Below are 14004 nucleotides of genomic sequence, written 5' to 3'. Positions count from 1 at the left end.
ATGAAGTGCTTAGGGCACCAGAAAAGTTAAGGCCACCCTCCAAAAATGAGTACATTTTTTTAAAAGTATCAAATCAGCCATTATGTGGAAAACCAGAACTTTGTTAGATTTCCTTATCCTCTGCTGCACACTCTTTCCCCATTTCCTGTTCTTTTAGTTACTTATACCCACCTAAAGAAAGGGGCATGCTACTGATATAGGTAGAAAAAATATTTTTGGGATTATTATTTTTTTACTATTTAGTACATCGTAGGGTTGCAACCCTAGTATACCTGGGGTCACCCTAATCTTTTCTGTGATTAGGGTCTTACTCCATATGCACCCACTTAACCACTTGGATTGGCAGAAATGGCACTGTTGCAGATACCACCTAATACCCATTCCGCCTTTCTTTGTAAGTTCCCTGCCTATTCACATCATCTTCACTTCGCTGTACACTTTTTGGCGCCTGCTAGAAAAGAGTTTTGTTTAGGCAAGACTGCCTAGGTGTTTAGAAATTTGGTGTGAGATTCAACCTGCGGCTATTTCAGCTTCTCCAAAGTCTTAAAATTATTAGTAGCAGTATTTTGATAATTTCATTTCCCCATCTTTATTTGTAAACCACTTTGAGGGTTTAAGAAAACACCAATGAAGCGGTGTTTAAATTTTATCAAACAAAGTTCTCACTCTGGCCTTGTATATACACCACCATGAGCTTTTTGGAGAAAAGGGTGGAGAGATAAATAAATTAAAAAAAGAAGCTAGATTGAATTGGCCCATTCCGGCTCGGACTCTGCTGGGGGGCCGAGACTTATTCAATCCAGCAGGAGGAGCAGCAGCAGCAGCAACAGGGCCAGAGAGAGGGCGGCGCTTGGCAGCGGCAAGCCGGAGCGGCCCAGCGAGCGCGGCTAGGCTTCCCTCTCTGTCGGGGCGAATGTCCTCCGGGCTGCGGCGGGCGGCCCTGCTGGGATTCGGCCTGCTCCTCTGCAGAGCGGCTCGAGCGGGGCGCTGCCCGGCCCCGCGTTGGCCGCCTTCGCCCGGAGCCATGCAGAGCGCGGCGGCGTCTGGAGCCGCGCAGGGACTCAAGTACCTCGGGTGAGACTGGAGGGAGGAGAGGAGAGCCGGGGCCCAGCCGCTTTTTCCTGGAGGGCCGGGTCCGAGCCGCGGCCCCGCGTACCTCTCGGACTGGTTCGGAGGACCGTCCTGGAAAAAAGCCCGGGGAGGGAAGGGAGAGCTAGCAGGAAGAAGCAGCAGCACGCGCTGCTCTTGCAACCTCCAGCGGTTTCGGTTCAAGGGGGATGAAGGCCTGGGGGAGATTTGCAGAGACCTGGTCAGTGGACACGGAAGGAGGCCCAGGTTGAGCCCCACCCGCCGCCGCCGCCGCCGCCACCTGTGCTCAGCTTCAGGATTCCGGTGTGCAACTTGTAAAGGACTGGCAGTGCCCTCGAGCATGCACAGATTGCACTTCCTGGCTGCAGCCTCGCTCATCCGATTAGCGAGACTGTGACATCAAGGCGCCCTGCGTTGTTGTTGTTGTATATTTAGACTAAATAATTGATTTCTTATTCTGCTTTCCCAGGGTGGGTGGGTTACAACGACATGAAAACACAAGGTTAAAATCGGTTAAAACGTTTTTTTTTGGGGGGGGGTTGGCTGAAGAGTGGGGTAAGATCTTGCAAAGTATTGTAGCGATATGAAATCGCGAGCAGGATTCGAGATATTGGGGGCGGGGAGATAAGGCGGAGTTGGGGGGAGGTTAGCAACCAATATAATGCAGCAAGTAAGGATAAGAATAAAAACATCAGGGAGGGAGGGGTGAATGATATATTGTATGTGAATTAAATTTGTTAAAACCTTTGAAAATCTAATAAAAAATCAATATTTAAAAAGAAGAGTGGGGTACAAATGCCACAAAAATAAATAAGCAAGCAAACAGAATAGGGTAGGGCTTTATATGTTTGTATAGATAGATATCGATCCATCGGGGTTGGGGGACCTTTGGTACTGCAGATGTTGCTGTTGGACTCTTGACTCCTGGCCAGTGGCCTGGTTTTGATGGGATTTGTAGTCAAGCAACATCTGGAGGGCCAGAGAGTCCCTGTTCCCTGCTGTGGGTGCCACGCACTCTAGTCAAGTCTGCTCCTCAGATCAAGAAAGCACAGTCACACAAACTTCATTTTCCTAAGCAATCTGGGTAAAACTCCAGTCCATGAGATCTGAGTCTTTGAAAACACAGAGAGAGCAGAAAAAGGACACGGGAAAGGCGGTCACTCTTCCAACTTCCTCCTTTGGCTCTATTTGCTTTTCAAGCAGGTGGGGAAATAACCACCCTCCCTCCCTCATGGCCCAGGGGGCAGAGAGTGGGCAAGAACTAGAGGCACCGTTGTGCCCATAGATGCCATGTCGCCAGCACCTTCCCAGAAGTTGTGATGTGTCGCCAAGGGGGTTTAGGATCCCACTTTAAACCGTCATGGCTTCCCTCCCAAGAATCTTGGGAGTTGTTAGGATACAGTTATTCCCTTCTGAGCTCTGCTGTTCCCAGACTTCCCTGGGAAGAGAAATGGGAGGTTAAACAGACCTGTTCTGTGAGGGGAACAGGGGGTCTGCCAGCAACTCTCAGCACCCATAACAAACTACACTTCCCAGGTTTCTTAGCGGGAGGCCATGACTGTTTAAAGTGGTACGATTCTGCTTTAAATGTATAGTGCAGATGGGACCTGCCCCTTCCCTCTGCCTCTGCCTGACCTTCCTCATAAAGCTGTTGTGTACAGGAAAGGTGTGTGGATAAAGGATGAAAGTGGGGCTACAAGACTTAAACGTATCTCAGGCAAAAAAAATACGAGGATAATGTTGTGCTAAGAGATTCTGTCTTCTCCTGGCCAGCCAGAAGGAAGCTCAAGCCATAGACCAAGAACTGTTTGATGAGTACAAATTCAGCGTCGATCAGCTGATGGAGCTGGCTGGGTTGAGCTGCGCCACAGCCATTGCAAAGGTAGGGGTTGCATGCATAAAGAACAAGTCAAATGGTGCCGAAAGCTGGGGCTGAAGTGATGGCCGTGCCTGAGAATGACCTGTGGAACTACTTGCTGCAGGATGCTGCAGAGCAGAGATGGGGAAACCTATGATCCTCTGCGTGTTCTCAGGCTACAACTCCCACAATCTGTGGCCATTGGGCTTTCAGGATGGAGCTGATGGGAGTTGGACTCAAAAAACCTGTGGAGGGCCACATTAGGGTGAAAGGGGCACAGCACCACCAACCTCAGCCTGTGCTCTGCAGCCCCCATTTGCCTGCCTTCTTAGTTACAGTGGTCCCAGGGGAAGCCGTGGCTGTCACCTTTCTCCTCTGTGTCCCAGTGCTGCTTTTGTAGAATTCAACTGCGAGGTGGATGGAGACGGAAGTGGAATCAGCTGGCTCCATGCGCCTTTGGCTCTGGTTCTGACTGCTGTTGGGTTCCTTGGCTTCCACCCCACCAGCCCCATTGCCCTTCCCAGTTTATCCCACACTTCCTCCACAGAGATTCCTGATGCATCTTTGTGAACTCATAAGGACTAGAAAAGAATGCACTTAAAAAATAAAAGTGAGGTGCTTGAGATACTGAATTCTCCATCAGATGATGATAATAATAATAATTCATTTCTTACATCACACCCATCTGACTGGGGCGCCCCAGTCACTCTGGGTAGCTTCCAACAAAAATACAAATTAAATTTGTGCTAACCTTTAAAGTCCTAAACGGCCTTTGCCCTGTATACCTGAAGGAGCGTCTCCACCCCCATCATTCAGCCTGGATACTGAGGTCCTGGTCTGAGGGCCTTCTGGCAGTTCCTTCACTGCAAGAAGTGAGGTTACAGGGAACCAGCCAGAGGGGGTAGTGGCACCCACCCTGTAGAATGCACTCCCATCAGATGTCAAAGAGATAACCAATTACATGACTTTCCAAAGACATCTGAAGGCAGCCCTGTATTGGGAAGTTTTTGATGCTTGATGTTAAAGCTGTGTTTTTATATTATGTTGGAAGCCGCCCAGAGTGACGGGGGAAACCTAGCCAGATGGGTGGCCTGTTGTTGTTATTAAACAAAGCAACAATGAAAAAGTCAAACAAATGAGAATACTTCAATTGATACTTCAATCCACGGGTTATTTGCATCATCACAGAATTCATCTCTTCACAGAAAACACTTATGTTTGTCTTCTCCTTTTCCCACAAGGCCTACCCAGTCGGCTCCACCATTAACCAGCCAACCGTCCTGATTGTGTGTGGCCCTGGAAACAACGGAGGAGATGGCCTGGTTTGTGCCCGGCACCTGAAAATGTTTGTGAGTGTCCTCCTCCTTTATCCTTCAGTAGAAATCTAGGAGCACGTTTGCAAACGGTGCTTCATTCTTGCGTAGAATTGGGTTGGGGGTTGAGCTTGTGGATGTGGTTAATGTGGCATGTAATGTAGGAACTGACTGTTTTCAATGGAGATAAGAAAAGCTTGCTAGATCAGGAAAATGGCCACCTGCTGCAGTATCCTGTTCTCACAGTGGCCTGTAGGAAACCCACAAGCAGGACCCAAGCACAAGAGCTCTCTCCCTTTCTGTGGTTTCCAGCAACTGGTATTCATGCTTCTGACCATGGAGGCAGAGCGTAGCCTTCGTGGCTAGTAGCCATTGATAACCTTAAAGGACATGTCAGTGCTTTAGAAACATAGCTCTCTTAGATGATCTAGTGATAAGTCAGTCGACCTTCTACAGCCCTACAAATCACATTTTCTTGCCATGGTACCAGTGTTCTACAGGCAGCCATGAAGTGGAGGTCAAGAATCAAGCCAGTTGACTGTAACACTAATCCTTCCCCCAGAGAATTTTGGGAGCTGTAGTTTGTTAAGAGAGTGAGAATTAGGAGATTGCTATTCCCCACAGAGAGCTGCAATTCTCAATCCATCTTCACAGGAACTCTTAAGAACTGTTGCTCTCTGAGGGTGGAAAGGGGTCTCCTAACAACTCACTTCCCTTAATGAACTACACATCCCAGAATTCTTTTGGGGAAGCCATGACTATGTAAAGTATCATAGTGCTTAATATGCATTGTAGAATCATAGAATCATAGAATCATAGAGTTGGAAGAGACCACAAGGGCCATCAAGTCCAACCGCCTGCCAAGCAGGAAACACCATCAGAGCACTCCTGACATATGGCTGTCAAGCCTCTGCTTAAAGACCTTCAAAGAAGGAGACTCCACCACACTCCCTGGCAGCAAATTCCACTGTCAAACAGCTCTTACTGTCAGGAAGTTCTTCCTAATGTTTAGGTGGAATCTTCTTTCTTGTAGTTTGGAGCCATTGCTCCGTGTCCGCTTCTCTGGAGCAGCAGAAAACAACCTTTCTCCCTCCTCTATGTGACATCCTTTTATATATTTGAACATGGCTATCATATCACCCCTTAACCTCCTCTTCTCCAGGCTAAACATGCCCAGCTCCCTTAGCCGTTCCTCATAAGGCATCGTTTCCAGGCCTTTGACCATTTTGGTTGCCCTTCTCTGGACACGTTCCAGTTTGTCAGTGTCCTTCTTGAACTGTGGTGCCCAGAACTGGACAGTACTCCAGGTGAGGTCTGACCAGAGCAGAGTACAGTGGCACTATTACTTCCCTTGATCTAGATGCTATACTCCTATTGATGCAGCCCAGAACTGCATTGGCTTTTTTAGCTGCCGCGTCACACTGTTGGCTCATGTCAAGTTTGTGGTCAACCAAGACTCCTAGAACCTTTTCATATGTACTGCTCTCAAGCCAGGTGTCCCCCATCTTGTATTTGTGCCTCTCATTTTTTTTGCCCAAGTGCAATACTTTACATTTCTCCCTGTTAAAATTCATCTTGTTTGTTTTGGCCCAGTTCTCTAATCTGTCAAGGTCGTTTTGAAGTGTGATCCTGTCCTCTGGGGTGTTAGCCACCCCTCCCAGTTTGGTGTCATCTGCAAATTTGATCAGGATGCCCTTGAGTCCATCATCCAAGTCGTTGATAAAGATGTTGAATAAGACCGGGCCCAAGACAGAACCCTGTGGTACCCCACTAGTCACTCTTCTCCAGGATGAAGAGGAACCATTGATGAGCACCCTTTGGGTTCGGTCAGTCAGCCAGTTACAAATCCACTGAGTGGTAGCATAGTCAAGTCCGCATTTTACCAGCTTCTTTACAAGAATATCATGGGGCACCTTGTCAAATGCCTTGCTGAAATCAAGGTAGGCTACATCCACTGCGTTCCCTTCATCTACCAGGCTTGTAATTCTGTCAAAAAACGAGATCAGGTTAGTCTGACATGACTTATTTTTCAGAAATCCATGCTGACTATTGGTGATCACAGCATTCCTTTCTAGGTGCTCACAGACTGTTTGCTTAATGATCTGCTCCAGAATCTTCCCTGGTATTGATGTCAGACTGACTGGGCGGTAATTATTTGGGTCCTCTCTTTTCCCCTTTTTAAAAATAGGGACAACATTTGCCCTCCTCCAGTCTGCCGGGACTTCGCCTGTTCTCCAGGAATTCTCAAAGATGACTGCCAGTGGTTCTGAGATCACATCTGCCAGTTATTTTAATACTCTTGGATACAGTTCATCTGGCCCTGGAGACTTAAATACATCTAAACTAGCCAAGTATTCTTGTACTATCTCCTTAGTTATTCTGGGCTGTGTTTCCTCTGCTGAATCATTTGCTCCAAATTCTTCAGGTCGGGCATTGTTTTCTTTATCGGAGAAGACTGAGGCAAAGAAGGCATTGAGGAGTTCAGCCCTTTCTGTGTCCCCTGTTTGCATTTCACCATGTTCTCCTCTGAGTGACCCCACTGTTTCTTTGTTCTTCCTTTTGCTACGAGCATACCCATAAAAGCCTTTTTTGTTGCTTTTAACCTCTCCAGCAAGCCTGAGTTCATTCTGTGCTTTAGCTTTTCTGACTTTGTGTCTACACGTGCTGGCTATTTGTTTGAATTCCTCTTTGGTGGTTTCCCCCCTTTTCCATTTTTTGTACACATCTTTTTTTAATCTTAACTCAGTTAAAAGTTCTTTAGATAGCCACCCTGGCTTCTTTAGGCACCTTCCATGTTTCCGTCTCATTGGTATTGCCTGAAGTTGTGCTTTTACTATCTCCCTCTTAACAAACTCCCAGCCATCATGAACTCCCTTTCCTTTTAGTATTACTGTCCATGGGATCTCACCCAGCACTTCCCTAAGTTTTATGAAGTCGGCTTTCTTAAAGTCAAGAAATTGAGTCCTAGTATGCTTGGCTGCTCCTTTCTGCTGTATAGTAAACTTCAGAAGAGCATGATCACTCGCGCCTAATGATCCTTCCACTTCTACCCCACTAACCAGGTCAGGTTAGGACCAGATCTAAAATGGCTGTTCCTCTTGTTGCTTCTCCCACTTTCTGGACAACGAAGTTGTCTGCAAGGCCAGTGAGGAATCTGTTTGACCTTATGCTCTTGGCTGAGTTTGACATCCAGCAAATAACCGGGTAATTGAAGTCCCCCATTACTACTATCTCCCTTCCTTTTGCATGCTTGGCCATCTGTTCCAGGAAGGCATCATCTATGTCCTCCGTTTGGCCTGGGGATCTATAGTAAACTCCCACAATGAGGTCACTGTTATTCTTCTCTCCCTTAATTTTGACCCACATGCTCTCACTTTGGCTTTGAGGTTCTAAATCTTGGATCTCTTCACAGGTATACACATCCCTGACATATAACGCCACTCCTCCTCCTTTCTTGTCTGGTCTGTTTCTCTGAAATAGATTGTATCCCTCCATTATTACATTCCAGTCGTGGGACTTATCCCACCAGGTTTCAGTGATGCCTATTATGTCATATTTAGTTTGCTGTACCAAGAGCTCAAGCTCATCTTGTTTATTTCCCATGCTTTGCGCATTAGTGTACAGACATTGAAGTCCATTAATCATTCCCCCGTGTCTCTTATTTAAGGATTTTTTCCTCCCACCACTAGGTCTGCATGCTGTTTGCTCCATTTGATCTATGACATTTGGATGATCATCTTCATCAATTGATAGACTCCTACCTTCAGGAGCACTGTCTCCCTCCCCCACATTAGTCAGTTTAAAGCCCTCCTGATGAGGTTTCTGAGATTTTTGGCAAAAACATTCCTCCCAACCGTTGTGAGGTGCAGCCCATCACTTGCCAGAAGTCCATCTTCAAGAAACTGCAGTCCGTGATCTAAGAATCCAAACCGTTCCTGTTTACACCATTTGCGAAGCCAGCTGTTCACTTCCACTATTTTTCCCTCTCTCCCTGGGCCACGTCGTTCACCTGGGAGGACAGATGAGATGACAATTTGTGCATTTAATTGCTTCAATTTCCTGCCCAGAGCCTCATAGTCTCTTTTGATCTTCTGGAGGCTATTGCTTGCAGTGTCATTGGTTCCCACATGAACCAAGAGGAAGGGGTATTTGTCAGTGGGTTTTATGATTCCTTGCAGTCGTTCAGTTACATCTTGGATCTTAGCCCCGGGGAGACAGCACACTTCCCGAGACATCTTGTCAGGCCCACAGATCACTGCTTCTGTTCCCCTCAGTAGGGAATCCCCTATCACCACTACACGCCTCCTCTTAGGTTTGGTTGGGGTTCTTCCATGAGCTGTCCGTTCCAAGGTCGCCTGCACATTCCCTGAGGACTGACTTTGCTGCTCGTCTTCATATACCTGATCGACTGTACTGAGGGAGAGATCCTCAGATTGTGCTTTAAGCATCACCACCATGGGGAAGTGACCAGCGATGTTCCTGCAGATGCTCTCAGTGATCAAGCTGCAATACCAGGTGTCAGATGGCTCCTGAGGTAGCTTGGACCTAAGTTGTTTGGGGCTTTGTAAATCAATACAGTTGTGCAAATCTTCGTAATTTGCATTGAGGACCTCTTCAGGTTATAACCCAGGATACAATGGTACCTCAGGTTAAGAACTTACTTTGTTCTGGAGGTCCGTTCTTAACCTGAAACTGTTCTTAACCTGAGATAACACTTTAGCTAATGGTGCCTCCCGCTGCCACCGCTGTGCAATTTCTGTTCTCATCCTAAAGCAAAGTTCTTAACCTGAGGTACTATTTCTGGGTTAGCAGAGTCTGTAACATGAAGCATCTGTAACCTGAGGTACCACTGTATAAGTGTTCCAGATAAATAAATGAATAGCATGTCTCTCTTGCAGGGCTATGAGCCAACGCTGTTTTACCCTAAACGCCCCAACAAGCCACTTTTTGAAGGTTTAACCACGCAGTGCAAGAAAATGGACATCCCGTTCCTTTCGGAGTTCCCATCAGAAGTAGGTAGACCACCACCTCTAAAACCCAGAAGAATGGGCGTTGGATCAGGTTAAGAAACACTATGAACCCACATCTTTATGGGCAGTAGCAAAAATATTAAGGTCAGCAAACAGGGGAAATAAACTGGATTGCAATGTAAACTTGAGGTGGGGAACCCCAAGACTACCTTTGTGGGCCCATATGGAAATTACGGAGAATGAAACTCCAACTTGTTTGGTATGATATACTGCTGGCTCAACTAATAGTGCCAGATATATGCAAGAAATGATTTCTGTGTGCTGTTGGTAATTTGTGACTCTGTGCAGGTCAGCTGAGGAGTGACTAGGTTTTCAACCTCACAGGTGGGGAAGAAGGTCTGCCTACACCAATGTGTGTCTTAACTTTTCATTCCCTTTTTCCTGCTACTGTCAAAATTGGTTGGGTTTGGCAGGAGGGGCTGGGTCTGATCTGCGCCTGGGGTGGGTGTCACAGAATGTGAAGGTCGAGATGAAATATTTACGATTTGGCAAAATCAGCATTAAGGCACCTGTATAACCTCCTTGATTCTAGCCACATTTCACACACCTATCGGCTCCTTTGCAGCCCTACTTCCCATGTTCTTGTGATTTTTCTCTGTCTGGAATGTTTCCTTGAACTCTTGTTAGTGCCACCTGGTATTCTGGAGGATAGAGAGGTTTGGGGGACTTGCACAGAAACTAGACTACTCTCCAAAAGCTAAATTTGCATTGACTTTTTGGCCCACTTTTGTGTTTTGTCTTGTCACACACACACACACACACCCTCCCTGTTATCTGAATGAGAATTTGGCCTTTGAGGCCATCGGTCACAGCCCATGTGTTACACTAACCTGTCGCTTCTTGTTTCGTTGGCAGGCTGCATTCATTGACGAGCTCTACGGCCTGGTGGTGGATGCCATTTTTGGGTTCAGCTTCCAAGGGGCTGTGCGAGAGCCCTTTGGCACCATCCTGAGCACTCTGGAGAAGGTCACTGTCCCCATTGTGAGCATCGATATCCCTTCTGGTATGTTGGGCCAAGGATGCTCTCTCAGCTGGGTACCCAAATATTCTTTCAGCTTCCGTGTAATGTAGCACATGGATCTCTTTTTTGCATGCTCCATCTCCAGCCCCCCTTCAAACTCTGTAGCCAAGACTGAGCCCAAAGGAAGCTGAACTCTTAACCTGCAGAAGTTTAGGAAGATTTGAGCTTTGTGTTTTGCAGTAACTCATTTTGTAAATAGAAATAATGATACTTTGCATAATGTATATCTAGTTACGCAAATAGAAGCAAGGAGTAATTCGCAGCCTTGGGGACTAGAAGCCACCAGCAAGTTTTGTTTTACTTTTTTTAAAAACAGTTCTTAACGAACTCTCCCAGTCCCATATTCTGTGCCTTGTGCATATATTCAGGGCTGCTTATGGCACTTTGCACCACTCTTTGTGGATGAGTTACCTGGCTTTTATAAAGATTATGCAACCATGTCGTCCGCGAAGGTTTCCTTAGCCCTCGGGCTGCAGCACTTTCATCCCCCCGCCACCATTTTGAAACATTTATTTACAAAATAAATTAGGGGGGGGGGAATTAAAGCTTCCAGTCTGCTCTGGGTTTGATGGCAAATGAAACCAATTTTGTTTGGGGTCTCCAATTTGGAGGATGGCCGTTTGCTGCTTGAGGGTTGTTGACAATTAATGGATCTAAGTTAGTACTTTTATTTTAGGTAGCTGTATTCTTTGATTGTATATCGAATCTGAATAGTACGGCTTGGGGACTTTTTGGTTTTATTCCAGATTTGTTTTGTTTAGATGCCTTAGGGCATTTTAGAGTATGAATATTTTAATTCAATACAGCAATTGCAGAACGGTGTGCAATTTCATGACACACCCACATGGAACCTTGGTCTGAGCCCCGTCCCCCATCTGAATGCTGTTCCCCAGCTTCCTGGGTGGGACCTGGTTATCTGCCCTTCCATTTCACATTCCAAAACTGGGGTGGAGAACCTCAGAGAGATAGTTCTTGTATTGCTGATTTCAGGGTGCTAAGTGGTAGTAAGGAATAAATGTTTCTGCAAAATTTGGAGAACATGCTACTACCATTAGGCTGGCTCATGGAAGCACCAGCTGCAACTTCAGAGTAAAATCAGGCTTTGGGGCTTTATTAAAATGTTTGTATGTTGCTGTGCAGTCATTAATCATAGATTCATATAGAGTTGGAAAGGACCACGAGGATCATCTAGTCCAACCCCCTGCAATGCAGGAATCTTTTAGAGACCAGAATTTTGAATTCTGCCTCATGATACCGGTTTTGCAGAAATGGGTCCAGCCAGCCGTGGATCAAGTTGGCAGCCACTTAACAGTCAGCTGTTGGATTTGTAATTTAGAACATACTGAATTAACTAGGGTTTTCATTTAGACATTGTGACTTTGTATCAAAACTCCCTACGCATTAGATCAGGCATAGGCAAACTCCGGCCCTCCAGATGTTTGGGACTACAATTCCCATCATCCCTAGCTAACAGGACCAGTTGTTAGGGATGATGGGAATTGTAGTCCCAAACATCCGGAGGGCCGGAGTTTGCCTATGCCTGCATTAGATCCTTATTTTAAACATTTGACGACTCCAGCCCCATTATTTGCTGTTTCAGTTTCAGTTCTTGTTAAAGAACCTCGTTTTTACCCTTCTGTTGAGATCCCACTCACTCAGTCAAGCACAGCCTTTCCCTCCCTACAATACGGAGATAATTCTGACCTACCTTACAAGGTTGTTGTAAGAGAATGTACATGGGAGCACCTTAAAACATTCAAAAAGCCACTCTATGAATGCTGAGGTGGTGTCAGAGACTGGCTAGACAAGAGGAGTGGTGGCTACCAGTTGTCCACTGGGGAGGAGGGAGATTTTGAGTTTGACTCAGACTGGTCCACAGAGGGAACCATCAGGAAAGTCTTGGAACCAGAGAGTAGGGGCGAGGCACAGTGTGGGCACAGACCCTGATAGGGAGAGAGCAGAAGATACATCTTCCGTGTTGCAGGACAGTCCTCTTCCGGCCCCTTCTCTCTCCCCCCTCCCCAGCTCAAGAAAGGAGAGCTAAAAAACAGAAAGGGCAGATAAGAAAAGCTGAATGATGCCAGAAGAATGCACAGAGAGAAACACTTAAAGGACGGGAGGGGTTTCCAGCTTCTGCAACTTTCATACCTTGAGAGCCTCGGTGTTGGGCATCTCTGGTTGTGAAGCAATAAAGTTCTTTGCCTTCAAGCCGCGTGCCTCTTCCTGATTTGCAGCCTGGTCGGTAAGGCTATTCTGGCAACCTGACAGGTGGTAAGCATCTTCCTTCTATGGCAGGCATGGCCAAACTTGGCCCTCCATGTGTTTTGGGACTACAATTCCCATCATCCCTGACCACTGGTCCTGTTAGCTAGGGATGATGGGAGTTGCAGTCCCAAAACATCTGGAGGGCCAAGTTTGGCCATGCCTCTTCTACGGAATAAAGGACTACTTGCACACCAAGGGAGTTAAAAAGAAGTTTGATATTGGCTGCTGCATTGTAGCACATTGATAAACCACATGTCTCTATGTAAACCAACCTTCCTTGACCTGATTCTTCCTAGACGTTTTGGACTGCAACTTCCATTGGTTCCAGCCAGCACACCCCTGGAGTGGGGGCTGATGGGAGTTGTAGTCCAAAGCAGCTGGAGGGCACGCCAGGTTAGGGAAAGTGGCTGTGAACTTATTTCTCAAGCACTTGTCCTTCTTTGATTTCAGGCTGGGACGTGGAGAAAGGGAACCCTGATGGGCTGCAGCCAGACATGCTGATCTCTCTCACTGCGCCCAAGAAGGCCGCAAAGCAGTTCACTGGACGCTACCACTTCCTAGGCGGCAGATTCGTGCCTGCAGCGCTGCAGAAGAAGTACTCCCTTAACCTCCCGGAGTACCCAGAGACAGACTGCGTCCTACGGCTCTCCTAGCCACTGCACCCCAAGCTGGGGAGACATCTGGATCAGAGGAGGAATTGAAATTAGGTTGGGTTAAGGTTTGGTGGTTCATTATTTGGAGTTACAAGTTAGGCCTTAAGAAGTAGCCTTGGATCGTAAGTGGACACACAGCAATTGAGAGCAATATGGGAAGAGATCAGAAGACTTTTGCGACAGCTTTAGACCAAACAAACCAAAAAAGGCTGCCTTCCATCACATTGTAAAGTATGATTAGTGTCTGGGAAAAGGAACAACAGTGCAGATGTGGGGAGCCTTTGGCCTTCCAGATGTTGCTGAACTAGAACTACCACTCCCTGGCCGTCGGCCATGCTGGCTGTGGCTGATGGGAGTTGTAGTTCAGCAACATCTGGAAGGCCCCTTAGGAGAATCTCAGAGACTGTTTTATAGACTGTAACGAACTGAGAGAACTTTCATTTTCCTTCAATAAAAATGGTGTGATTAAAAAATAACTTTGCTTAAAAAAACACACCACCCAACTGTTGTTGTACTTGTGGACATCCTTTAGGGCAGAGCTGGGCAGCCAACCGTGCATGGACCAATCCAGCCCAGCTCCTTAGGTTGGGGCAGCTCCATGGCAGAACTCTACACTTGCTGCACACAAGAAATGGGAGAGCAGAAACACTGGACTTGTGCGTGGAGGAAAGTGCCTCTGCTGGATATTGGCTACACCAAATGTCCCTGTTGGGCTAATGCCCTGATAACCTACTTCTGGGCTTCTTAGCAGCCAATAGATGGCCATTATGAAAAA

General features: G+C 46.8%; 1 protein-coding gene across 1 annotated transcript; it reads left to right on the top strand.

The window, feature by feature from the left end:
- Positions 1-870: 870 nt before the first annotated feature.
- On the top strand, positions 871-13737 carry NAXE (NAD(P)HX epimerase). The gene is made up of 6 exons (XM_079957134.1): positions 871-1074; positions 2863-2971; positions 4189-4296; positions 9159-9272; positions 10146-10293; positions 13027-13737. The coding sequence occupies exons 1-6, from the start codon at positions 914-916 to the stop codon at positions 13227-13229; spliced, it is 843 nt and encodes a 280-aa protein (XP_079813260.1). The 5' UTR covers positions 871-913; the 3' UTR covers positions 13230-13737.
- The last annotated feature ends 267 nt before the right edge of the window (positions 13738-14004 follow it).

Source organism: Podarcis cretensis, assembly GCF_951804945.1.
Source record: "Podarcis cretensis genome assembly, chromosome: 16".
NCBI lineage: Eukaryota > Metazoa > Chordata > Lepidosauria > Squamata > Lacertidae > Podarcis > Podarcis cretensis.
This window is presented reverse-complemented; position numbering and strand designations above follow the sequence as displayed.